The sequence below is a fragment of the Pleurodeles waltl genome, chromosome 7 (genome assembly GCF_031143425.1).
Source record: "Pleurodeles waltl isolate 20211129_DDA chromosome 7, aPleWal1.hap1.20221129, whole genome shotgun sequence".
NCBI lineage: Eukaryota > Metazoa > Chordata > Amphibia > Caudata > Salamandridae > Pleurodeles > Pleurodeles waltl.
Genome location: NC_090446.1, coordinates 605,630,060 through 605,657,834, shown reverse-complemented (window position 1 = coordinate 605,657,834; position 27,775 = coordinate 605,630,060). Strand labels below are relative to the sequence as shown.

The window sequence follows — 27,775 nt, the reverse complement described above, 5'->3', positions numbered from 1 at the left end:
TTTGCAGTACTCCAAGAGAAAGTTTACATTTTTGCGGGCCCAGGACACCATTCTCCTCTATGTGAGAATGAAGGTGGCCAGACTGGTCATTCTACCACTCTGACACTTTCCCAGTCGGCTGCAGGATTTCAGTGCAGGATGAGCTGCAATGACCCAATAATGAAAGCCTGTGTGGCCCCATTGTGGCCCTGGCCTCCTGCAGTTTCTGGCAAGTTTTTAGAACATGTATGCCAGGACAAATGTTGTTTTCCTGTCCTGCACTGGAATGAACAAGCCTGGAGACATCACATCATTTGACTCATCCAGTCTGAGAGGACCCTTATAGCGATGTGGGACAAGAGAGTCTGCAATATCAGTTCCACCTCTATGCCTACCCCTAAGTATTACAATGAACGGTGGCTTATCTGAAACACTTATTGTGAATGTTTTGGTATTGTGAGTAGATTAGACACTGCATTTGCCATCTCTGATGGGGTGTTTTGGTTAAGCGATTAATAAAGTTGAATGGTTACTTCCTTTCCTTTTGGACAGAGTGCAACCACATAGGGGTGTGCGGTTATAGGGCCTGGGACCTCTGCGGATCCACATCCCACATCAGCTCTCACGACTATTTGGCCCAAGTGAAGGCTTTGGGCATCCCAAGGCAGACTTCCTGGCCTATGTCTTGCGAGTGCTGTGACAGACAACAGGATGTCACTGATGTGATTACCATATCATTTCTGCTCTCAGTGTCACAATGACCAGGGGCTTTTTAATGTAGACAGGGGCTCCCCCTTTTCTAGAGACCATTGCAACATCAAGATTTGAAGGAAGAGCAATCACTGTTCGATGTGACCACGCGAGCCCACCTACCAAGCCCCTTTTTTTTAAGTAGTTGGGGTTTGTTAGTCTAGCAAGACACAGGCAGAATAACAGCAGGCAACACTAAATGACTTAAAAAACAGATATACTTTCCATCAAAAACTTATTAGGACAGCACTGAGGTGATGGGCAGGTATTCCTATTCTGCAAGGACACTCACAGCGGGATGGGGGTATAGCCTTACAATTTACCAGTGTAGACCAGGTGGCTCAAGCATGGGCCTCTTTTGTCCGCCTAGTGTTGGGGGGTGGGGCCATGACAGGTACAAGGTTGAGGACGCCTCCCTGCGATACAGGTGATTTCACCTGTGGTCCGAGTCGGATGAAGGAAATTCAGAACTTAGTTTTGTGACAATTGTGGGGAATACCGTGATGTAAATGCATGTTTATGTTAAATCATCACCATTTTGAGAATCAATTCTGATAGATGGCTATGCAAAGATAATATTTTGATAGCTGTGAACGTAGATTACTAACCAATAGGATTGCAATCTGTATTTTTTGTTGCCATTGTGGAAATTATTTACAGACTTACTGAATCTTTAGAAATGTTATGTTTATGGCTTGTAAGAAAATTAAACATGACTGTACCTACAACAGAATCTATCAGAGTAATAACTTGCCATTGGTTAGGTTGTGCCTGAGGGGGCCTCCGAGGCCTAATGTGATATGTCGGTCTAGAAAGTTGGTTCGAGCCTGGCCTGGTTTTGCTGGGATCTGGGGCGCCTGGGTAGGCGTTGTTATAACATGGCCGCCCCTAGGAAGGCCTGTTTTTAAATAGATGGTAGTGGTATGGGATGTATAGATGACGGAAGAGATTTGGGATGCAGGGACCCTCTTTGCAGCTTTGGCTAGGGGGACGGGATGGGGGTTTGAGAGTTAATGGCAGAGGTCAAATAGTTTGCTGGACTGTGATGAATTAGAAGGAATGCGCGCCAGTCCAGGACCGGCTCTGGGTGGGCTAGACTTTTCTGCAAAAATAAGATTCTAAGTGAAGGATTTTGAAAACACAGTACATCAATATTCGGGGTTCCAGTACAGGATAACAGACCTGTCTCCTCTTAAAGTAAATCTTCGTGGAAGAATAAAACATATGCCCATCTCTGAAAGAGTTATGTATCTTCAAGAAAAAATTACATTTTCAGGTTCTCGCTCACTACGAAATGGACGAGTCTCTAAGTAAATGTATTCCTGTCGGAGAATAAAAGGATGGTTGCTCGATGGTTCTTGACATCAGAAAATAAAAGTTCCCCTGAGAGACGTAAATACTTACTTCTCTTTGCTGCTCCAATTAGACAATAAAATGCTCACCTCTGGTAGTTAATCGTTCCAGGGAATAAAAAATTAATTTCTCGGTTGAGTTGTTCCCCGTCTGCCGGTCGGGCTATGGAACTTATCGTTATCTGCATTTCTGAAAGATGCACTGCTCTGAAGCTGGAGATGTTTCTAACTGGTCAAGACCCCTGGGGGTCTGATTAAAGAGGCGCCCTTGATCTGGGGTGTGACCACTCATCTGGGCCCATTAACTTGTAATCACAGAGCCCCCCTGCACAGCAAGCCCCGCCCTGGCAGCCCTTATCTGCACCGGACAATAGAAGTCCAGTAATGAGCAGCTCCGCACTGGCCTGGAGGAGCAGGTAAAGCACTGGGGCTGATGAGGGCAGCCCTTAATGGAGCCATTGAGATGCGGGGGGGGGGGGGGGGACTGGCGTCACGTGACCTTGCGGCACAAAGGAGGGGGAGGAATGTGGACTTTGTTTAAGCACAGTTTTGTGCTCGGAGGATTTAATCACGAGTCTCAATGGCTGGTGCTCAGCAGGTGGTTGGGAGGGGAGGCAGGCTTGGCTCCGAGTCCACCCCCAGCAGCCCGTCCAGGCGTCTCCAAATACAATCAGGCTGCTGGGGCCCCGTTATGTGGACATGGAGCTCACTGGCCCTCGCCCACTGGGAGTGGTACCCCGCCAGAAAATGAGGTTCTGTTTTCACTGGCTAGGCCTCGGTTGGACTGTGGACTTTTGTGTAGGTCAGGGCTGGAATACGGTGTGCGGGGCCCTTGTACAGTAATGTGTCTCTTCTGCACGTTTTGGGCCACACTTGAAGGACTGTTTCCAGTTCCTCACTTTTAGAAGCACGTGCCCTGGGGTATTGGAAACAATGAAGGGGTGAAATTTGTGACGGACGGAGAGTGTAAAACTCATTTAAATAAAATAGCATTACTACGTGGTCAGAGCAGATAGGACAGATGAAATTATCTACCTCTGGGGTACAAGTAAACTAACTAGGGTGGGAGCGGGACGCGTAAGAATATTTCCAACGATCGGATGGAAATGTATGAAAACTCTCCTTTGGGCAACGGACACGTGATTATTTATAGAGTTAGAATAAAGACAGATTTGAAGACTCAGTAGAATCTGACAAATAAATTCAGTAATCTGTAAATACATAGGGCCTGATTTTTACGGTTTTAGCACTGCATTTGCGTCATTCTTTACGCAAAACTGGCGCAAATTTACAAAATATACAATTGAAATTTGTAAATTTGCGCCGCTTTTGCGTAAAAAAAATGACGCAAATGCGGCACTAAAATAGTATTAATAAGGCCCATAGTGCCTCCTTGACGGGGATGGCGTCCAGAAGCACCAATGCTGAAGTGGGAAAGGTTCCCCGCGAGGCCAGTCCTGCATTGGTTCCCAGCGCCGCGAGGCGAGGCTCGTTGGTCTGAGAGGGGACCTGGTGCTGGGATGGGGATTATGCCGGGCTGGGAGGATTAAGGACTGGGGGAGGTGTCGGGAGGGAGGGTCACTGCCCCCCCTCTTCACGGTTCTATTGTTGGTGAGGCTCATGGACAGAAGGCTGGAGGGGGGAGGGACCTCTGGGGGTGTGACCCGGGAGCTCCCTCAGGAGTGTTCAGTGAGAGCCCGTGAGAGAAACCTCGAGACGCAAGAAAGGGCAGCAGCTCCTCCACTCACCCCAAAGACTGTGAGGGGATAACTTGTCTCACCCTGAAGGAGCGTGCGGCCAGCTACTCACCCAGGAGAAGAGAGGAGGACCACTTCCCACGGAGGGGCAGGACCTCGACTCTGTTCCGAGGGGAGCGCACTGAGGGCGCCGGACCACCCTCTAACATCAGCGCCTGCGGATTGGTGAGGGGCAGCAGCTCGCCCCCGGGGGTGCAGAGGGAGCACGGGGCGATCTCTGCTCATACTTTCAAGGAGCGCGCGGGGCACCCGGACCAGCCCCCATCCCTTGGGTTTACCGCAGGGAGACCCTCATCTCACTCCGAGGATTGGGAGTACCGGTGTCGCATCACACGGGGAGCACCGTCGAGGATACTCACTCTCCCCCAGGCAGTTCCTTCCAGGTATCAAGGAGCCACATAGCGCGCGTGCACCACAGGACCCTCCTGCTTGAATGCACTGGGTGGTCTCGAGCCCGAAATCCGGAGGTGTTAGTTTTTGTTGGGACATAGCGCTTTGCATCCCAAGTCCCTGGATACTAAAGTGGGGACGGTGCCTCATCGCCGACCAAGCGGAGCATCCCCTTGAAAAGGTGAGATAACGGAGTACGGGGATGGGAGAGGTATAGAATTCATGGACAGGGGTGGTGACAGTGTTTTTTGGGGAGGGGGGGGCAGAGAATGGTCTGTGAACAGGTAGGAGAGACAAGTTGCGAGATGGTGGCATAGGACCGGGGGAAGGGAGTGGGATGAAACTCAGGTCATCAGACTCGGGATGCGCACTGCCCTCCATGCTCCTTCAGGTACTTGGACTGATGTGGGTCTGTGAAGCCAGAACAGGGCTTCGGAACACTCGAGGCAGAGCAAGCGGAGAAACTGACTCCGACTAGAGAAGAAGCCTACACAAAACAGATAGGGGGCAGAAAAACGGAAAAATGACACAGTGGACACATGCAACGGAGAAAGAAATCCAATACAGAGAAACAAACCCCAAAGACAGAACGCAGACCCCAGCCAGATTCATAGGCGAGAGGTGTACCCAACACACAGCAAGAGACCAGAACCGAATTTCATCATAGCACAGAAAATTAGATAAGAAAAGACGAACATATACCGCAAAGTGACACAAAAGACAGAAACAGGCAGTGACTGGAGAAACGAGCCCTTAGGAGTCGAGCACGGCCAGGGCAGACAGAAAACAGAGATAAGAACACAGAGCAGAGAGAGAGGGCTACATAATAGGACCGAAAAGAGAACTGTGTACCTTACCTACTGTAGATAAACTACACATAAAACAGACAGAAACTCAGGACAGACACAGAGAACAGATAAACATTCAGAAGACAGAGACCAGAGCAGCCAAGTATTCAAAGACCAGAGAAACAGGCCACTGTAAGTGGAGCAAAGTCCAGATCAAAGAAAGCGAGCAGGGTAGAGTTTGACCTCGTCTCCTCCTCGCTCCGAGTTTGGTATTGGAGATTGTTTTATGTTCTTCGTATATTAAAGGTCTGTTCACGACTTGTATCACATTTACCTTGATATTCATAGCCCAGCTGTGCCGTGCCACACGGAGTCCACTTTAGGGTTTCTCTGTAAGGTAATTCAATCTCCCCACCAGAGGGGAGGGCTGCCAGGACTGGAGAAAGTGTTGCTCCTGGGTGAGGGGGCACACAGAGGTTCCCTTGTTTGCCTGTGGTGGGAGTAACACTGCACACCTCTGTCCAGGCAAGGAATGAGGCACAAAGATGCTTTTGACCTATGTGTGGTTAATGGAAATGTCTCGCATTTCAGTTGTTTGTGTAATGAATATATTTGGAGAAACATGGAAATGTAAAGTACGCGATTTCGCGTTGGCTATACTGCGCAGCATAAAACTTGAAAAAAATAATAATCAGGAAATTGTGTGTTGGTTGACGTGTGCACTTGGGCAAACTGGTGAATGGCATCTGTACGCCTCATTGTAGAATGCACACCTCAAACTGAATTCTGTTTGTGGTTTTTTCCGTAGAACTCTTGTCCATTTCTGTTCATTTTCATGTAAAATGCTCTTAAATATAATTTCGCAGTCTAATATGCTTTTCTGCACAGCCCTGCTCTTTTTAGTTCTAAACTGTTTGTGGGTTTTCGAGCTTTATTGTATATTTATGTGGGCTTTGTTTTATAAAGGTCCTCACAATGCTATGCAGGTTTGTTTCTTTTATACTGTTTCATACTCCGGGGTGTAGCTTCCGGTGGTGCAGCAGGTGCAGTGGCACCGGGGCATAGAGGCCTGGGGGAGGGGGGCTTCTGATATTAGATATTCCTGTAGTGTTATGTTTACACACAGCAGTCAGAGGGCCCATTCCTTCTTTCCTTGCACTGGGACTGATGGCACACTGGCAACGCTACTGCTCGCACAGTGGACGCCTCTTCATTTGTCTGTAGAACGCTGCTTGCTTATGACTGGATTTCAGTAATCGTCAGTCTTGCGACAAGAGGCCAAGCTTTGAATGGTATTGAGGGGAGCTGCCTGCACTGCGTCCTTAGCCAGCAGGCACGCAGTGCAGTGGTGTGCAGTGTGCCTGTGTGTCTGCAGATAGCACTGAGAGGGTGCGCGGTGGACAGGTGTGGGGTCTGGGGCAGAGAAGCCAGCTGTCGGTGGTAGGCCAGGTGGGAAGCTTGCAGTGGTGGTTGGTGGGAGATTCTGCACTGACAGAGAGAGCTAACGCCGGTGGGCAGTGTGAGAAGGCAACACTTCAGGGTAGTGCTAGGTGTGTGTGTGTGTGTATATATATATATATATATATATAAGCAGCGGGCGCTGTACATGGTAGAAGCAGAGTTCCAATCAGAGATGGGTGGGTGGGTGAGTCTTTTGAGGTGCGTCTTCAGTTGTTTTCTACACTGGAGTAGCCGTGAGGCAGTCCTGTGGATACTGGGGTGCTGTTCCAGATCCTAGGTGCACAGGTGAAAAAAGGCCTGTTGCTCTTTCTTGCACTTGCGTCTTTGCAGTCTTCTGGTGTCCAGGCTGCATGGGCCCTCTAACATGGTGACCCAGTCAGCTAGATGAGCTTGCTGGTGGTGATGGTTGGAAGGTTGATGCAGCCAGCTTTGAAGGTGGCGTGGGTAATATTTAATTTGAGCCAGTGGTTGCAGGTGGGGCGGCCCACTGGTACCCATTTCCGGGATTGGGACTTGTTTTTCGACACTAGACGTTCTCAGAATAAGAGCGACACTGGCAGAAATGGGAAAAGATGGAAAAGAATAGCACAGGGAGAAGGAAGAGATGAAAAGGAACCGTCAAGAGAAAGGTACAGGGGAACAATATGGTGGTGGATGTGGCCCTCTCCCAGCCCCTCCTCACTTGAGGATTACGGATAAACATTGGGTCATATAACTTAAGAGTCCAATTGAAATTTGTGTACAGAAATCACAAATTTTAACTTGAGTGTGTTAACACTGACAGATTGTAATTGTATTTATATATCGCTTACTGCCCCAGACAAGGCCTCAAAGCACTTTTTCGGTGAATAGCGCACTATTCCGGAACCCCTTAGTGGTGGATTAGTATAGGGAAATATGAGTTAGTTTGAGCAGTGGGGAGTATGTTAGATGGATTGAATAGGATAATGGAGGGATGGAATAGGGAAGAGCTTGGAATTGTTATTGGGAGATCATAGTAGTGAGATGAGGTTTGGGATGAGTAAAAAGTAGAGATGGAGGAGGGAAGAGTCTGTAGAAAGGGACTATGGAGATCATAGTAGTAAAATGAGGTTTGAGGTGAGCCATGGGGGGGGTATAGAGGAGTGAAGAGTCTTGAAAGGATTGACAGCTCGCATGGGATTCAAGATACCAAGCACCGCATTTGTGTCCTGTTTTAACGCAAAAGCGGCGCAAACTCACAAAATACAATTGGGCCATATTTATACTTTTTGACGCACAACTGCGCCAACGCAGTTGTGCGTAAAAAATTTTACCGACGGCTAACGCCATTCCAATGCGCCGTGCGGGCGCCTTATTTATGGAATGAGGTTAGCTGGCGCTGCGGACTGGTACACGTAAAAAAAAATGACTCGCACCAGGCAGCGCCGGCATATGGGAAAATGGGGGTTGTGCGTCAAAAAATGGTGCACGTCAGGTCTGAGACAAAAATCAGGCCTCACACCGGACGTGCAACATTTTTTTTGACGCACAATCCCCATTGACATGACTCCTGTCATAGCAAAGACAGGAGTCATTGCCCCCTTGCCCAATGACCATGCCCAGGGGACTTATGTCCCCTGGGCCGGGTCATTGGGCATGGTGCCATGTAGGGTGGCCCAAATCGTGCCCCCCTATGCCACTTGAAAAAACTGGAAAAAATACTTACCAGAACTTACCTTTCCTTCCCTGGGGTGGGTCCCTCCATCCTTGGGTGTCCTCATGGGGTGGGCAAGGGTGGCAGGGGGTGTCCCTGGGGGCAGGGGAGGGCACCTCTGGGCTCCTTCCGAGCCCACAGGTCCCTTAACGCCTCCCCTGACCCAGGCATTAAAAACGGCACCCATCAGGCTGTGCGCCGTTTTTTAAGGCCCACCCCCTCCTGTGCGTCAAAATGACACCAGAGTATAAATAAGGTGCACAGGCCTTAAAGTCATTTTTTGGAAGGGAACACCTACCTTGCATATAATTAACGCAAGGCTGGTTCCCCCTTCCAAAAAATTACGCACATGGTGGGATTTTGACGTCCGCTGGGTCGGGCGTCAAAGTATAAATATTGGGGCAGGGTTTGTGCCGAATGTGCGGCAAAATTTTTGGCGCACATTCGGCGCAAGCAGAGTATAAATATGCCCCAATTGTATTTTGTAAGTTTCCGCCGCTTTTGTGTCAAAATGCGGCGCTAAAAAAATATAAATACTGGCCCAAGTGAAGCTGCGAGAAATACTGAATAATTCCATCTGAAGGTTTGTGATGAACTTGCGGCTCCGCCCTAAGGCTTCATGTGACAGTTCGGGACAACAGTCCCGGATGCCCCGCCCAAATTCCTGGGACCACAGGGATCGGTCCAGAGGGTCATGGGCAAGAGCTCCTTATAAGATATAGGCCCATATTTATACTTTTTTAGCGCCACATTTGAGTCATTTTTTGACGCAAAAGCGGAGCAAACTTACAAAATACAATTGTATTTTGTAAGTTTGCGCCATTAATGCGGCGCTAAATAAGTATAAATATGGGCCATAGTGCGCTACACTAATAGGAGACCAGAAGAATTCTAAGCGCTACAGGGAGTTCTTGCATTCTCAGCATTCACTGCCCAGGGTTCTCTGCTCACCCACCTGTAGCTTAACCTGCTGTCTAAAAAGCAGGAAAACTCCTGGGCAATCATTTCCCCAAAAAGGGTGACCCTAACTCACTTTCCCCGCATGGGGCGAGTGAGCCTCGTGCTTTTTAAAGCCAGCGCCGAAAGTACCCAATTATCTGAGGTCATAAACATTACCGAGTTTATAATCAATGATAGTGAAAACAAAGATTGCGCAACCACGAGTATGTCATTAATTGGGAGCAGCCAGGAGTGCAAGTACGGCTGTGTCTGGCTCCGGGTCACTGATAGGGTGCCTGGCTCAGGGGCACAGTCCATCCCCTCTAGGACAGCACCTAACCGGGTAAGTGGCCACACTATAGTCGGAGTCTCCTGCAGTGGGGCTGGTTTGATGGTTTCCTTCAGGGCAGCGGCGTAACAACGGTCCTCGCGGTGCGAGGGGGGGGGAAGGGCTCCACCCCCCTTCTCCTCAGGCGCACTGTGCGTGAGCCCCTGGCCTGAGAGCTCCTGGCTGGGTCCGAGCGTGAGGGCCGGCTTTAGGGCGTTTTGTGATTTTGTGACTGTGTGATTGAAAATGACATGGGTTTAGAAGCACTGAACTTGCTTGTGCCTTCAGCAGTATTCTGGCAACAATAAAAATGTCAAGATAACTCTTAATGTTACTGCTGGTGAGAGATCCGAATTTTGACAAGTGGCCAAAAAAAACAAGACTGTGGCACCAGGCGCCTGCAGCGCTGAAGCCGGCCCTGCGTGAGGGGCCTCCTTCGTGTATTTTGTAAGGGGAGGGGGGGTCAGGTTTCGATATTTCACTGATCCTGGGTTGATTTTGGTATGGAGCTCTGTCTGCTAGAGCATCTTGGCTCGGGGTTACAGAGCCCTGTGTGGCGCAGGGTCACCCTAGGACACGACGGCTCCAGGGGCTGGCTTAGTGGGACAGCAGCATATATTTTATTTCATCGGGAGACTTGTTACTGCCTCAGGGGATCAGAGGCTCTCATTTCATGGGCATTTGGTTCAGAGGAAACTCTTTTACATCGAGGAATTTTAGCTCGTGGGAGTGTAGTTTGCACAGACCTACAGAGCCTGTCACCTCTAGGACCAACTGGGCCCTGTTTGTGCCGGTGGCTGAACGGAAAATTATGCCTCCATGCAAAATGTAATGAGGGGCCCGCAAGTCTCACATATCTCAGATATTCATTGGTGTTGGGTTAAGTGGCCCCCCTGAAGGTTTGCGGGCCCCCTGCGTCACGAGGCCTGCAGGGACCTTTGTTACCCCCGTTTCGTGCCCTGCAGCATGCCCTCTGCCTGCATCTCACCGGAGCTCCCTCTGACTAGGGTGGCTTCTGATAACTGATGTCCGTGTGTGATTAGGGTCTGCCTGTGCCAGGCCCCTCTGCGCCGGTGCACTGCGTTAGGGCTCCCGCCGGCTCCCATCTCCCTGGAGCCCTGGCTCAGCTGGCTTCCCAGGAATGCTGTCAATCTGTAACCAGGGCCTGGCTGCAGGCACTGCCTTTGTGTGCCGTGGGGGTTGTTTTCATGTATATTCCTTGGAGCGTCCCAGCGTGTTTCTGGGACGGCAGAGGGTCCCCCTATCTGGAGTGTGATGGTACAAGACAGGAAAGCCGCGTGAGTAACCTGCCCGTGTGAACAGAGGCTTGTAGGTCTCAGGGCTAGAGAGTAGGGGGCATGTGGGGGTGGTGTAGACTCTGGGGCAGAGGGTAGCATTGGAGAAGACGACGGGGGCGAGAGGGGGTCTCAGGAGGAGTGGAACCCACGCGTTTTGTGGACAGTTTGGATGGAAGTGCAGCTATAACTGTAACTGGTGACTAGAGCCGAGTGGTAAAATTGAACATTTATTGGCCAGTTGTGTGAAGGACACTGTGGGTGCCGGTGTACTTCCTCTTGACGCTCCCCCGTCCGAATCTGCACCCCCTACGTCAGAGGAGCGGCTAAAGACAGAACACCGGGAAGAGGGGTGGAAGGCACAAGAAAGACATTTTGGGTGGTCCCTGTTTGTACAATCTCCACACAGAGCTTGGTCACTGATAGTGTAAAAATCAGCCCCGAGACTGATAGGGAGAGAATGGAGCCCAGATTGGGGGAGAATGTTATCAGGCTAGGGACTGGTAGCAGGGAGTGATGTTGATTTTACAGAAAAATAGCTGGTGTCTCCTAAACTCCGACCCAAAGAAAAAGATTTTACTGGAATTTGTAATATGTGTGATGGTTTCAGTCAAAATGTTGTTTTTTCCTACACAATGACAATATCGCTTTTAGGCCCATATTTATACTTTTGTTTGCACCGCTTTTTGACGCAAAATCGGCGCAAACGTACAAAATACATTGGCCCATATTTATACTTTTTTAGCGCCCCATTTGCGCCACTTTTTGATGCAAAAACGGCGCAAACTTTCAAAATACAATTATATTTTGTAAGTTTGCGCCGTTTTTGGTCATATTTTGTAAGTTTGCGCCGTTTTTGTGTGAAAAAGGGGGGCGCAAATGCGGCGCAAAAAAAGTATAAATATGGGCCTTAGTCTTTAGACTGATTTTCGTTCCGTGTTTTTGTTTCTCGAATCAATCTCACAGCCCGACCCTCCATGTAGTGCTTGGTAGTTTATTGAAGGCTTTCGGGGAAGAAGAGTGCATTTTTTAGGAAAGAAGAGTGCATCTCTATCGAACCCCTTTATAAAGTATAAGTTAAAAAAAAAAAACGTATTCTATAGTAACTGCAATTTTTTTTACTGTTCGTCAAAACTATGAAAACTGGGGGTGAAACCCAAAGCACCTTTCCTGAAGATCACCTTCATCACTCTAATCACCTCCTCTTTGTCTCCCCACAGGGCCGTGTGACCTAGAGATGGGGGTACAGAAGGATTCTAGGGACATCCGGTGGAACAGGACAACGAGGCCCCTGGCCCTGCTCCTTTGTGGGCTTCTGGCCTTCTCTGCGCTTTCCTGTGCCAGGACCCTACCAGAGGGAAGGAAAGCAAATCAAGGTAAGATCAATGGAGGGGAGAGAGGGCGTGGTACTACAGAGGGTTAAGGAGTGAGTACCTGGCCAAGATGATTAGGTCAAGGCCTCCGTGGTGCTCCATGTCCTGCCTGCACTCATCTGGGCCATACCTGAAGGAAGGAGAGCAGGTGCGGGCTGAGGGTAAGAAAAGAGTGGACGAGGTAGCGAAGGGCCAGGATGGCCGACGGGAAGGTGGTACAGTGCCCAGGACCATGACTTCTGCAACATGAGGAGGGAGCAGACGGGTGCAGAGGATGATGAGACCTGACACTGCTTCTTTGTGGTCCCCTGGCACCGTCTGCACTCTTCACTTCCAGGATCCTATCTGAGGGCAGGAAAGTAAGAGTGGGTATATGAGGAGTAGTATCTGGCTGGCGAGTGGGACCTACAAGGAACAGGACATGCATGGATCCCTAGCGATTAAGGGACTATGGAGTATGGGGCGGCACTGGGAGCAAGGGACAGGGGAATGAACCTCTAGAGGCAGGTACTGTGGCCAGTATTTAAAGACGTGCACTTCTGAGCACAGTGTTCTGATGTGTTCCTAGGTTTATTTATGCAGGGAATGCTGGGAGGTGTAATACCACATTCTCGCCATCTCAGGAGAGTGCTGAGAGGAATTGGGGGTAGGAAAAGGAACACACATTAACTAATGAAGCAATATCTTGATGCCAAGATAGGGTCTTCGATGGTGAAGATGTGCGGGGACGCAATCCTTGAGTCCATAAAAGGAGGATGGGCCTCAATAGAGGGGACACATTTAAGGAGGTCAGTCTTCCACACATGGCTGATGCATCTCTGGTATTGATAGTGGGTACAGTAAGCATTTGGACGAGAGACACATTGTTTCAAGACCTCGAGGAAGAAACATGGTTATTTACCATTATTTGTATGTCGCATACATCTGCCATTGGTATGGCCTGTGTAGTGTGGATCCTCTGAGAACTGGATTCCCACTTATCTCTAGGATTTAATGCTGAACCTACTTGTGGATATTTATTGTTGTGAGTAGTTGAATGTCACCTGCTGTACTTGGTAGTGTGCCCCAAGAGAGGTCTTTTATGTTCGGTGGCTGGTTGATCAAGGCCTCCATGGATGTGCTGGTAATCAATGGGTTTATTCATTATGTTTAGGTAGTTTAGTGTGATTGATGCTTGTAAGATCTGCCTGCCTGGTGCAGTTTTTTCATTGCATAGCAAAGACGATCCAGGGGACTGAGTCCATTGTGTTTTTATGACAGGAGTGGCGCTGTCTAAAGTATCAGGTTTGGTATGTGCAATAGTCAGTAGTTGCGGAGTACTCTAGAGAATAATGTTGCACTTTAAACGTAGTATGTTTAGTTGGGTTGGATTTTATGGGGTCTGGCCTGAAGCAGCTTGCTACTAGTTAACGTTCTGATGGTTGTATGACATTGTGGAACTGTCCTGAATATTCGGTGTGGTAAATGCCTGTTGCCATCTATACTTCTTCTAGTGTTACGCGTATCTTGTGTACTCAGCCTTATTTTATGTAATCGCTGCAGAGGCACAATCTGCAAGAAATAAGACACATCACTGGATCTGTTGAGGCAACTTAGTTGAACGTAGTGGTGTTGGGGTGCTCCTGTATGTCTCTGAGTTCCATCGGAGTGTGATGAGAATAGTCAGGGCCCAGTGCCATGGGCCCCATGAACCTGCGACTCACTGGCCCCGAGGCAGGGTAGGCTCCATGGAGAATAAGTGGAGTTTTCTGTTCATCGTCTCGTGGGGTGGGAGACAGGAAGTCGGGGACAGGTTTAGTGCTTCACTTCCTACCGAGGGGGTATTTATCAGAGGCGACTCAAGAACACCCCCTTTTTGGATGCAGCTTTGTGAAATTGGTATCAGGAATCACCACAGGCACCGCTGGAAGGATCGTGCTGTTAGGCCCAGTGGTGTGTACTACTTCTTGCAGATTACTTGGATCTGTTAAGGTAACCTGACTGAATTTAGTACTGTTGGAGTGACTTGCTCCTCTTTGTCGGATGTGTTGCATCAGAATGTGATGGAAAGAGGCAGGTTCCACTACCTCCACAGCTACTTGACGCCACATTGGCTGCATGAGAGTGTTGGTGTGTTTAGTGTACTTTGGTGCATTGGTACTGTTAAGTGTTGAAATGTTTGATTCGAAGGTTAACTTGCAATAAAATATTAAAATGTAGCCAGTTGTCTTATTTCCTGTTTTTCCGCGTGAGGAAATTGTTGATCATGTGGTGTTGTGTTCTGGCACCAGACAGATTCAAGATTGGAAAGTGTTCAGACCCCTGTACTACTCATTTCTTAAGGCAGCCAGCAAGGGTTTTAATTGCATCAAATACATTATTGTGTTGCATGCGCATAGTCACAAGAGTTCAGTACCCTCTTGGTCGAGGCTGATCAATCTCCTCCTGCCTCTTACTTCAGGCAAACCTAATATGTTTTAAGAATTACCCTGTCGTGTTTATTAGAGTTTGGGTTGTAGAAAGACACGTGTTTTCCAGAAGCATGGGTGACAAGAGGTTCAATTGTGTAGGGAGTCGAGAGTGTGGAGAGCCTTGGGTGATATAGAGACAAGATTAATGTGTATGAATTTGTGTGGTCTGCCCTTATGTATTATGTGGAATGCCCTAGTGACAATTCTGTGTGCAACCACTGCAGAGTGTTCAATGCAGAAATGTTCTGGTCTCCTACTGGCAATATAGAGTCTGCCCAATGTGTTTTGTATGCACTGATGTCTGTACAGGAGCGAAAAGAGGAAATCTAGATGGATTCCATTAGCTTGAAAAAATAAGAAGACTTACCAACGGGCTGTCATTAATACAATGTACTTTCAACTACTTTGTTAACTTTGGGCACCAGCGAGCTGGTCAGCCGTCCAGATAAAGGTAGATGATTAGGTTATATACTGTCATGGGTCCGAGGAGGATGGGCCAATAGAAAGTGAATGTATGTTCTATGCTTTAGCTCAATGTGTTATTTTATCATTCATGTCTGAATATAGCTTGAACTGATTTTGGAACATTCAGAGGTTACCTTTGAGCAAAGATTCAAGTACTCAGTATCAATGAAAAGCACTCGTGTCAGCATTGAAGCATAATATGCATGTCCAAAGTAATGAATTAGATGCCACAGTGCCACGTCGGAAGAAGATGGTACTGACTATAAAAGGAGATACAGTGGAACCCTTTTGACACCTCTTTCAAATACGCAGGGTTCGCACTGAAAAAGGTCTAAAAATATTAGGGATTAATCAGACAGAAAGGTCTTGGCCAGTAGCTAATGACTCACAATTGCTTAGTTGTTCAAGGATGTCAAGGTTATTGAAATCTGCTGAAAGGTCTGGAAGGATGAGTAATGCTGGCCATTCCATTTTCTGCCTTCTTTGTTATGGTTGTCCAAGAAAGAGATGATGATCAACTTACCATTCTCCTTGGTCGGAAGTAGGTGGTGACAGGAACCATAATGTTAAAGGTGTTGGTAAGCCAGTTCAAGAATGTCTTGAACCTTGTGACCGTGCGATGAGGGGGTCTGCATAGGCTGTGAGTTCCAAGATTGCTTGTAGAATTTCATTTTATCATTCCCTTGGACATGACCTTGCTGCGATCTGGGGGCCACATGGTTGGCTTGCAGATTGATGAAGCTAAAATGTCTAACTATAAGGCTAAGAGGTCATCCTATGGAATTATAGAGAAGGTGTCCACATTGAGGAGGCCAAGTAGCTATAAATAGTGTTGAGTGTGTCCTCAGCCATGATTGTGGTGTCCTCCGCCAGCTGTTTGAGATTTAACCTCTTTTTCGGTATTATCTAGTGGGCTGAATCTTGTTCAAATGATGAGACAAGCTGTTGAAACCATTTAGAATGGTTTGGTAGGAGAGATGAGGAATTATGTCTGAAAGTGTATCAAAGAAAACGTGTGCAAAACTCAGTTTGGGTTATGGGGACCTGGAGATAAAGGGTAAGAAGGATTACCATCTGGTGGCAATCTTTACTGTACCTTCACTCCTAACAGTATTACAGAGATACCTAGTTCCAGCATATTATATAAATATGTACCATATATTATCATTTGTGTCATTCTTCCCACATCGATTCCCTTTGAAAAAACATTTTGTTTACAATTCATTCACATAGCTGTTCATGGTACATAAAGAGGTACAATTATGTAAAAAAGCAAACAATTTACAATCTCCAGAAAGTTTTACAATTACATCTAGCATCCAGTAGTCCATTATCTGCACATATTCTGCATCCCCACTTTTATAATTTGTTCCTTGGCATTTTTATAGTACATGCAATCCACTTTTTCCGGTGAGATCGAGGCCAGTTAATTTGTTAATATTATAAAATAGTTCGATCGCTTTCTATGGTAACTTCCGCGACCACAAACCAGGGTGTTTTAGCAACCATCAAGTATGTTCCACAAATCTTCATCTTAAGCATCGAAATGTATGAATTTTTCAGAAAGGGCACTCTTTAAAAGTCATCTTTTGATATCACAGTGTCCTGTACCAGAGCAAGAGTGAAGCATAAACTGGTACACAGGACCTAGATCTACACTGTAACATATTGTGATCTTATGGCGACATCCCAGGGACTCATAATAATACCCTTAAGGGTGCATGAAAGCATCTCAGGATCTCGTGGTGACACCGTAGGATCTGTTTGTGAGATCCTGTGACAGCATAATGACATTTTAGGACCTCATGCTAGCACCATCTAGGGCTTCTTAGGGACATCCCAAGACCACAGTCTGGCGTCCGTTGGCCACACTGTGACATCCCAGACCTGCCTAGTGACAATCCGTGATTGCCTAGTGACATCCGAGGACTTCTAGGTGCATTGTGACATCCCAAGGTATCAAAGCATAATTCCTTGCCCCTTTAACAACTCGGGGAGACCTCATATAGACGTCACCAGGCTCCATTGTGACACCCCAGTGCTGCCTAGTGACATCCCGTAGTTTCACAGTATCTTCCCAGAATCACTACAACACAGCACAGGGCGGGAGTAGATACTCCTACCTGCCAAGGGCCAAACTCGAGATCTCTCCACACAGCGCCCATCTTGATTCAACAAATGGTAGAGGGTTTGTCTGTGAGTTTGTTACCGGGAGGGGGGGCGTTTGTTGAATGGCATTTCTCATTCCCTCACTGTTGGAGGCTGGGAGGGGCAATGAATGGGTTTGTTGAGGTGCAACCCCTCTTCCTTCACCCTGGATGTTTTGAGGAGCTTTGGGGGTGGGACACATGGCATCTCCACACTTAGCTCAGCTGCTGCTTTGCTTTATCAGCCCCACCCACGCCCTGGGAGTTGCAGTCCACTGATATAGGACTGGGAACTTCACTCAGAGGCGGGATCCCATCACGCAAAAAATAGGCATAATGTACCCCTCCTTTCCCGTACCCCCCACAAGGAGCAAAATCAACAGCGAGAATGGCGCCCTGGAGGGGTTGCGGGGTCGGGCAGTGGTCAAGTTAAGGGACAGGGGGGCGGAAGGACAAGGTCAGAAGGGGCAGCTGCACGCGAGAAGGAGTTAGGGATATCCCCGGTGTGCCGGTCACTCCTCCTGGCACATGGCCACCCGCCCCGTCCTTGCCTGCGGGAGCGTGTTTGCCAGGCCTGCACCTCTGGAAGTCGTTAGGGATGAGACGTAGATAGTAACTTGCCTGCCCCAGGTCCGTGCTTCAGCAGAGCTGGCCGTTGCTCAGAAAGCGCCCTGGGCGAAACACAATTTGGCGCCCTCTTATCTGCCATCTTTAATTGGCACTATATCTCGGCGCCCCTGCTCGCGCATTATAAAGGCCAGCCCCGACAGTCAGGATGGTGCAGAGTCAGTCACACGCCAGTCTGCTGCCTCGGAAACGCCGATAAGCTTGGGACACAGCCGCTCAGTTGAAAGACTGGTGCCTCGGTAAGGCCGCACGCGCGTTACTGCCCGGCTCACTCAGAACTAGCCTGCTAGCGCTTGGATGGACATACGTAGGTGACAAGGGAGGGATGACAGAAGAGGGAGTGGGACAGAGGGACCAGCGCGCGAGGAATGAAAGAGGATCGGGCTAGTAATAGGACGAGAGGCGCGGGGAGGTGGTGGGAGCGAAAGAGGGAGAAACTGTGGTTTAGATGTTCCCCAGCCTCGGTTAAGATGGTGGGTTGGGCCTTAATCTTGAGTTCATACAATAGAGGTCCCTCGTAGACCTGTCATGGGGAGGTCACCAGCCTGTGACAGGTTCATTCCAGCATCTGTCAGGCTGTCACAGGCCTTTCTGTGTGACTACTCAATCCTGCGCCCCCTGCTGAATGGGATCACTCCCTGAAAGGGGGGCAAAGTTCAAAGGTTGTCCATCTGCAGGCAGAATGGGCAAGGGAAGAGAGCAAGTCACTGTCTTTTCAGTGGGAACCCAGGGCTTGGAGGTGGGGTTGGGAGAAGAGAATGCATATCGTAATTAGCCAGCCACCCATCCCAAGCACTTACTGCGTCACAAGTCACTCTTTTCGTCTCCTCTTTCGTTCTAACCCAACAGTAACCAGTCATCACTTTCTCAGTAGCCCACTTACATAAGACCTCAGATCCTCCAATGTGTACTGTCTCACCCATCACAGGGCTTGTGAAATGTGCACATCCCAGCCTTACCTCCCATACCCTTAGGCGGGTGCAATTGCTCCATAAAGGCCTTGCACATGCTGCTTGTATCCTTCTTGGTGCACGTTGTTGTGCGTTGCTCAATCCCAAACCACTGGATGAATTTGTCAACAATCTAAATACATGGAACAATACTTGACTCTAACTTTTCGACTCTATGTCTTTCTCTTGTCCTCTCTGTTATTCTTCGTGTGGATGTCTTTGTGTGCTGTGCTTATTGGTCTCAGATTCTGCTTTATCGCTGTCTGAGCCCCTGTCCATCCTCTCTCGCTCCTGCCTTCTCTCTCTCTCGCTCTGTTTCTCACTCGTGCTCTGCGCGCCGTGTGTAGACCTCCGTCTCTATCCGTATTTTAAATATTCTGTGTCCGCTTGTCTCCTCTCGTCTTTCCTTTTGTGTCACTGACTTTGTTTTTCTTACTCTGTATGTCCCTCTTGTACTCTCGCTGACACTCTCCGGTCTGTGACTGCGTGGTTCACTTTGGGGCTTGCTCTTGAATAAGGAGTGGGACTGTGTCACCGACAGTGCTTCTCCAGCTAACGGGACCAGAGCCCCTGCCTGTCCTACATGTAACTGCTGCGGTACATACGCTGTTGGAGCACTTAGGGGCATATTTATGGTGTTTGCCACAAAACTGCACTAACATAGTTTTGCAGCAAAATCCTTAGTGTCGGCGAGCGCCATTCCATAGCGGAAGCCATGGCAATATCTATGGAATGGCGCATGCCGGCGCTAAGGATAAGCTAGCGTCTACAAAAAAGATACTAGCTGGGGCGGATGGCGGTAGGATAAAAGGTGTTAGTCATCCAGTAATGACACTAGGCTGGTTAGTGGCAATAAAAATGCCGCTAACCAGCATAGTGTATTTTTCTGACACACTAGCACCCAAAAATGACTCCTGCCTTAGTAAAGACAGGAGTCATGCCCACCACCCCTGTGGCCAGCACAGGGTCCAGTGTCCCCTGGGCAAGGCCATAAGACCCCGTGCCAGTCAGGGGGCCCAATGTAAGGGGCCCCCAATGCACATAAAAAAATAAATAACAACATACTTACCCAGGATGGGTTCTTCCATCCTAAGGTGTCCCTCTGGTGTGGGTGGGGATGTTGCTGGGCATCTGTGGGCCCATTCCATGGTGTTTGGCCATGGGAATGGGTCCACAGGTACCCTAACTCCTGGTCTGACCCAGGCGTTAAATAATGGCACTAAGTAGGCTTGCCTACCTAGCATCTAATTAGCGCAAGGAAGTTTGCCACATCCACAACATGATGCTAACTCTAATATTTTGACACTAGACACGTCTAGCTGCAAAATATAAATATGGTGTTAGCTCAGCGTCAAAATTATTGACTCTAAAACGGCGCAGGCAAAATATAAATATGCCCGTTAGTGCCTTAAGTGCCCTGTGCACTTGCTCTTTGAGCTAGGGGTGTTCTCTGAGCCCTCTGTAATCCTCTAAAGTCTTGAACCCCTCTTTTCTGTAGCGAGCCTCCGAAGCCTGGACCTGTTCTAACTTTGTGTCACTTAACGTGGCCCTACCCCACTCTACACCGCGTAGTGCCTGTTTTGTAGAAGTCACCCTTCCTTGATTATCTTAGGGCTCGCACCACTAGACTAGATATCCTAACAGAAACACATCTGAGTTTAGATCATATTTCTGGAACAGCATAGAGAGTGAGCATTAAGTAACTGCCTGTGCATTGTAGACTGTAGTAGCAATACATGTCTGTTTTAAAGGCACGCAGTCTACCCACTTCAGTATTAGGTGTTTGTGGCACCATTGTGGGAAACTAAACATGCAAACACCAGATCAACCAGTGCAGTTTTAGATAAACTATATTTCTTTCGAAGGTATTGAAGAGCTTAGCGCCAGTTACATTACGCTACTTCACTTTCATTTATTTTTAAGTATGAGATGATTAAGTGATTTGTCCAGAATTAAAGGATGTTGAACTGACGGGTGTCCCTTCTTGGACTATAAAACATTGACAAAGCTAATAGATCTTGCATAGGCAAGACCTTTTGGCTATGCCAGTGCTTGTTTGAAGTCTGCCGAGAAGCAACGATTCCTCTTACTTTGTGAGTCTAAAGGTCATGCACATGTCCATGCAAGTGCACTACAGTAAAAACATTTGATCTTGGTGATAATCAAAACTCTTATTTAAAGGCAAAGGTACTTTGGCTTTTGTGATGTATGCTGTATAAATTATCAATATTTTAAAGAATGTTTCTAATGTGGACGTAATGCCCTGTTCATTATAATCCGCCTTTGAAACCCTGTCCAGCCTTGCCCTTTGCCAGGATGTCTGAAAGAGGCTTTGGCCTCACTGCATATTCCACTCTGATTAAGGTTGATGTTCACCAAAATGTCACCTCCTGTCTTTCACTTCAGCAGAGTTGGTATCTGAAGAAGAGGAACACTTCCTGTTGGACCCTGGTAATGCTCTGCGGCTCTTTTGTGACACCAACCAGACCACCATTGTAAACTGGTACAAGGAGAGCACCCGCCTGCAGCACGGGGGGCGAATTCGGCTCACTGACACAGTACTGGAGATCGCCGATGTGACCTATGAAGACTCGGGGCTCTACCTGTGCGTCGTTCCCGGCACAGGCCACATCCTGCGCAACTTCACCATCTCAGTCGTAGGTAAGGACGTGGTGAAAACCTATCTGATTAGGATTTGAGGCACCAGCTCACCTGGAGGTTAGATTTGGCACTGGGGTCTAAACTTTCTGAGCGGAGAACATGGGTTGAGGTTTAAATGCCAGTAATCTGGGTCCTGAGAGTACTGACTGGGAAAAAGAGGCTAGAAATTCCTCCAGGTACATTTATCTATGGATCGTTTGGCATCAGCCAATGACAGAAGTTTACTGGAGGGAAATTTAGAGCCAGGCCAGACTAACCTTGGTGGTAATCTGGGGCTGGAGTTTAATAGACGAGTCTGGGTCCAGAGTTTATCGCAACAGTTTATCGGGGGTGTTGGGCTCAATACACAGGAATCTGAGGTTGTCCTATGTAATATCTTAGGTTATCAGAGATTTTTATAGCACTGTTTTGCTATTAGCATGGCTTTGAAGCACGATCCAATATCCTTTCACCCAGGTCTCCAGAATTCTAAGACACAGACCAGAGTGAGATTTCTCTTGCTCGTTGGAGGTTGATATTATTCACTAATATGGCTGGTATTTTTATGTGCTCTGTACTCACCAGCTGTGTAAAATATCACACAGTAATCCTGGGTAGCTAGTTTGATGGTTATGGAGAAGAATACCTCATGGCAGGGTCTCAGGTATATGAACTCTTATGTCACCAACGAGAGCCAGAAGATACCATTTGGAACTTGTCAACTAAAATTTTGATTAAAGGGCATGAAGACTCATTCATATGTGGACAGGAAGTGCTGGTATCAGGGGTCACATTATGGGGGGTCGCTAAGAAGTTGACCAACTCAGAATAGGTCAGTATGGAGTCTATCTCCTGTCCTGACCTTTTCGCCTGCAAATCATTATTTTCAGGTGTGTTACTCTAATTAGCTCAATGGAAGCAAAACAAGACCAAAACACTCACAGAATGTTTTAGGCTGTAAAATTCCCGATTTGGAAACAGTGTTCTTAATGACTTGGAGGGAGGTGTTCATTCTAACCGCTAAGTACGTTTTCTATGGTATTTTCTTCGCAGACTCTTTGGCCTCAGGGGATGATGATGACGAAGATCATGGCAGGGAGGACTCTGCAGGCGACATGGGAGAAGACCCTCCTTACTCTACTTCTTACCGGGGTGAGTGTTTGAACTGTCTACAGTCACACCCTTCCCCTGACACAGGTAAAAGGCCATAAAAGATAATGACAGGTCTGACTGTGGAATTCAGTGCCTGACTTCAGAGATGGGCCTGTACAAGGCTTGGGGAGCTGGGAGGCGGGAGCTGCATGCAGTTCCCCAGTGTCTGCTCCTGAGTCTGAGCCTCTTTGTGGCCCTGGCAATTCTCCGTCCATATGGGAGAAAGCATGTGGTTTGGATAGTAAAAAATACAGTGAATATTAATGTTATAGACAATAGTGGTCGGTAAAAGGTAGTGTTAAAGCTTAATGGTTCGCCAGTCGGTGCAGCAGTAAATGATGCAGAGGGGGTGCTTCAGTTTTAGACAGCTGGTGAGGTATTGAATGTTGTATCAGGGAAGGTCTGCATGGAAAATGAATGAATCAATGCATGTTTGAGTGCCATCTTTGGAGCTCAATATTGATGTCTGCTTCTATTTTTTTAGCACCCTTCTGGAGCCAGCCGCAGCGCATGGACAAGAAGCTGTATGCAGTGCCGGCTGGTAATACCGTCAAGTTCCGATGTCCATCTGCTGGCAATCCCACCCCAGGCATTCGCTGGCTCAAGAATGGGCGAGAGTTTGGTGGAGAGCACCGCATTGGAGGTATCAGGGTAAGACCAGTAGTTAATTACAGAGAGTAGCGGTGGGATGTGAGAGCCTGACCATGCTGGTGTTATGTGGTGTCTGCACTGCTTGTGCTGTGTAGCCTTTCCACATTGTGTGGTGTGTGCTGGTTTGCTTAACGCTGAGGAGTAGGGATTAGTGTGAGACTGGCAGAGGCCTAGGTTCATTAGGTGTCAGAAAAGAGCATTTGAGTATTTTATGGTACATTTGTGGGACCGGAGGAATTTGAAGGTACAATGTTAGCAGGGCAAAGCTTTCATAGGGATTTAGCGGGGACTGCTGTGTGGAATGAAGGTGCATTAAGCTGGATTTAAGAGGGTTGAGGACACAGTGTTAACAGGGCAGGGTAGTTTAAGACATAGGGGCAGATTAATGGAAAGTGGCACTGTACTGAGTACAGAGCCACTTTCCCTAAGCCCCAAACGCCCCCCCCCCCCCCCCCAACCGCCACCACGTGCGCACCGTATTTAAACTATGGCACACCGTAGCACTGGATAGGGGGCAACATTATAATTCTATGTGACACTATTGATGTACTCTGCAGGAGTAGCCCCACAATATTGGTGCTACTCCTGCAGAGTACATAGGGGCCCATTATAAATAATTGAAGCCCCCTTTTAATGCCTGCTGAGCAGGCATTAAAAGTGCTGTACAAATGACACAAGGAAATCTATTAGATTTTCATGCACCATTTTTTCAGCCCCCCTAAAGGGGGAACGCCCCTATTGCATACATTATTCCTGGCGCAGGCATAATGTAGCGGAAAGGGTTACAAAGTGGTGCAATGCATTAATTGCACCACTTTGTAAATATGGCACAAGGGTTTTAGCCTCGTTGGGCAACATTAGGGTGAAACAAAATTACGCCAGTGTGGCACTAGGGGCTTATAAATATGTCCCCAAATGCGTCTGCTGCTTTTCGGGTACATGAAAACCTCATTTCTGAGATGGGATGGGAACTCAAGGCTTCTTGTTTAACTGGCAAACAACTCTCAAGCACACCATTTGCCTGTGTCATAGGTGCTCTTATCTCCTTTGGTTCTGAGTTGTTTTACCCAAAGGGTCCTTTTTGTACCAATGTTTTCTTAACTTGTAGTAGGTTTCAGAGTGAGGCAGTCTGGTGGTTGGAAGTGGGCTGCACACTGGGGATAAGATTATCTGATGTCTTTTTCACAATGGGATCCTCTCCTTTCTCAGGTGGGACACTGAGAGCTTCCTTCCACTGACCACTCCCCACTCTCTTGCTGTATTAGCCTGCATCCATTCCCTCTCACAGTCTGAGTGCAAGGGCAGTGGTGGCTTCCATTTACAGACGCACCCGTCCCAGTTACTTCTGGTCTTGTGGTCACAGGAGCAAACAGGGATGCCCAAGAAGTTGCCGCCCTTAATACCTCTCCCTAAGACAGTAAGGTGAGTGGTGGCACGCTTATTGTGCTGACCTTCTTCTGTGCTCCATCCCAGCAAGTCTCAAATAAGGTGGGTACTGATGAGCCTATCAGTCAGCAGTGTGAGCTGGAGGGATGTGTCTGGTAGTGTGAGCAAGTTAAGAAGGGTCTGGGGAGTGTGCAATGCTTCCTCCATGTCTTTAAGTTTCTTTGTGTCCTCCGTTTAGCTGCGCCACCAGCACTGGAGCCTGGTCATGGAGAGTGTGGTACCCTCGGACCGTGGCAATTATACCTGCCTAGTGGAGAACAAGTTTGGCAGCATTAGCTACAGTTACCTCTTGGATGTGCTTGGTGAGTACCTGACTCATTAAACCAGCCCTTACCCCAGCCTCACCCCTCCAGGCCTCTCTCCTAGTTGCCCTCCACCCATCCTGTCTTCCCCCATACATTCCGACCCAGCCACCCTGCCCTATTCATCCACCCATCCTCTCTCCCTGGGCCTTTCATGCAAACTTTCTCTCAGGGCCTCAATTTCTAACGTTTATCATAGGAATGCCAGGGTCTTCCTCCCACCAGGAGTTATCAGCCTTCCTGATCCAGCCATTCTCTGGGCTCATCCCATATGAGCTTTAAAACCAGCGCCCATCTCTCTAGCTCTCCTAAACCCCTAGTCTCCAACCCCACCCAGAACCCAGATATTCTCTCCTGTACACCTTACTGTTAGTCTCACTAGTTCAACCTCCCAGCAAGGCCTCCATTTCAAGTTTGTTCACCTCCTCCACCTTCAGGGCTTCTCGTGATGGAAATTAATTTGATAGATCATAAATTATCCCTGTTGGTATATCTATTGAATTTCATGAAAATTCATTGTAATCAGTGTGTAATTGCCTATAATTTGAAGGGGAATTGTAGCATTTCCCCTATTTCATTTACTTTGTTTAGAAACGTCTATATTGTAGCATACAAGGCACCAAAGAGCTGCAAAGCACTTCGCGCAATTTACAAGATTTACAGCATATTGACTAGAAACAAAAAGCAATGTTTTGGAGTTATAGAGAGCCATGAGGAATACTAAACAGGAGTGATAATAAAGGGGAAAGAGGTGGGGTTTGACATCAGTTCAGTCCAAGAATACAAAAGCTATCCTAGCATCGTAATACCACGCCCACCAGAGCCGGGATATTTCCACATTAAGCAACTTCGGGGGCAACACAAGAGGAGTGGTGATCTCACAGATCACGTATCACTTTAATACTCCGCATTTTCCGAGCTGGACATTTCCACATTAAGGCCCATATTTATACTTTTTGACGCTAAACTGCGCTAACGCAGTTTAGCGTCAAAAAGTTTTGCGCCGGCTAACGCCATTCTGAAGCGCCATGCGGGCGCCGTATTTATTGAATGGCGTTAGCCGGCGCAAGCAGACCGGCGCTGCCTGGTGTGCGCGAGAAAAACCACGTACACCAGGCAGCGCCGGCGTAGGGGGAAAATGGCGCATGGGCGTCTTAAAATGGGGCAAGTCAGGTTACGTCGAAAAAATCGTCGTAACCCGACTTGCGCCATTTATTTTCGACGCCCATCCCCCATCAACATGACTCCTATCATTGTAAAGATAGGAGTCATGCCCCCTTGCCCAATGGCCATGCCCAGGGGACTTCTGTCCCCTGGGCATGGTCATTGGGCATAGTGGCATGTAGGGGGGCACAAATCAGGCCCCCCTATGCCAAAAAAAATTATTAAAAAAAAATAAAAAAATACTTACCTGAATGTCCCTGGGGTGGGTCCCTCCAGCCTTGGGTGTCCTCCTGGGGTGGGCAAGGGTGGCAGGGGGGGTCCCTGGGGGCAGGGGAGGGCACTCTGGGCTCATTTTGAGCCCACTTGTCCCTTAACGCCATGCCTGACCCAGGCGTTAAAAAGCGGCGCAAATGCGCCGTTTTTAGCCACGCCCACTCCCGGGCGTCTCTTTTGCCCGGGAGTATAAATACCACGTAAAGGCCTGGGAGTCATTTTTTAGACGGGAACGCCTCCCTTGCATATCATTAACGCAAGGAAGGGGTTCACGCTAAAAAATGACGCACATTCCGGGAACTTTGGCGCTATTCGCCTCTAACGCCATAGTATAAATATGGCGTTAGTTGGCGTTAGTTTAGCGTCGAATTTGCGTCGAAAAAAACGACGCAAATTCGGCGCAAACGGAGTATAAATACGGCCCTAAATATCTTTGAGGCAAGACCCCAAAATTACTCAACGGACGGATAAAACATAATTTTAGATAACAGAAACTGTAAAGTAGGTTTCCCAAGTAACAATTATGTCCAGTGCCCAAAAGGCCACATGCCCCAACTGGACTCTAAAATAATTGTAACTGGCCAACTGGAATTTCCACCTGGGGTGGTAGGGGGCAGGAGGTGCACTGGTGAGCTTGTGCAGACACAGACCAGGCAACATTGCATCACAGGCCCATTCCTCTGGACCAGCCCGGGACTCTCAGAGGTCACCCCCCTACACCAAGAAACTTCAAAGAGCAGAGCCATGGTGGAGCCATAAACTGTGAGGAATCAGTAACCAGCCCCCACCCACCCACACAGCTCCTACCACCCCGCCTCATTCCCCAGCACCGTCTTGTCTCCTTGCTTCAGGCAGCCTGTCATTAACCTGCCGCAGCTCCAGCTACACCGTGCCCAGTCCAGCCACGCTGTACCTGGGAGGGGCCTGCCCAGTGCCTCGGACAGTACCCCTCCCCCATCCCAACATAAATCCCGCGCTCCCTCCCCCTCCGCCCCAGAGACTCTGCTCGGTACACACAATGCAAATCGCTGCGAGCACACAGATATTTGCAGAGTAAATACACGGAGAGGACTTTACACGGCACAAAAATTCTAATTTTGTAAACTGCCGTTGCACTGGGCAGTTCTGTGCTTTGGACTTTTGTTTTGAGGCTCCACGTCCATTTCCGGTGCATCGATTTCGTAGCGTCATTGGCCGCGTGAGAGTGGTGTGATGATCTGATTGATCGCGAAGCAGGCATAGGGTGACACATGATGGGGTGAGGGAAAAGTACAAGCACGGTGTGTTACACAACAGGTGACAATTTCAGGTGGCATAGGTACCCTTACTCGAAGGCCTAGCATGGAAGGCTTGGCGTGAGATTAGTGAATGGCTGGCCTGTCTTTACATTGGAAGATTTGCACTTCTGAAATACCGCGAGG

At 48.2% G+C, this 27,775-nt stretch overlaps 1 protein-coding gene across 7 annotated transcripts in view; it reads left to right on the top strand.

Annotated features, from left to right (window-relative positions):
• The first annotated feature begins 3,769 nt into the window (after positions 1–3,769).
• Positions 3,770–27,775, top strand: part of FGFR4 (fibroblast growth factor receptor 4) — a 45,564-nt gene continuing 21,558 nt past the window's right edge. Inside the window, exons 1-6 of one of the 7 annotated variants that reach the window (XM_069244530.1) lie at positions 3,770–4,409; positions 11,935–12,090; positions 21,136–21,387; positions 22,420–22,518; positions 23,003–23,169; positions 24,794–24,917. In XM_069244530.1, the coding sequence (XP_069100631.1) occupies positions 11,952–12,090; positions 21,136–21,387; positions 22,420–22,518; positions 23,003–23,169; positions 24,794–24,917 (781 nt within the window). In that variant the 5' untranslated portion in view covers positions 3,770–4,409; positions 11,935–11,951. Of the gene's footprint in view, positions 4,410–4,562; positions 4,620–5,092; positions 5,248–9,415; positions 9,435–10,614; positions 10,718–11,934; positions 12,091–21,132; positions 21,388–22,419; positions 22,519–23,002; positions 23,170–24,793; positions 24,918–27,775 lie in introns of those variants that run through there. The other 6 variants (XM_069244527.1, XM_069244525.1, XM_069244526.1 and 3 more) reach the window with 6 other exon arrangements.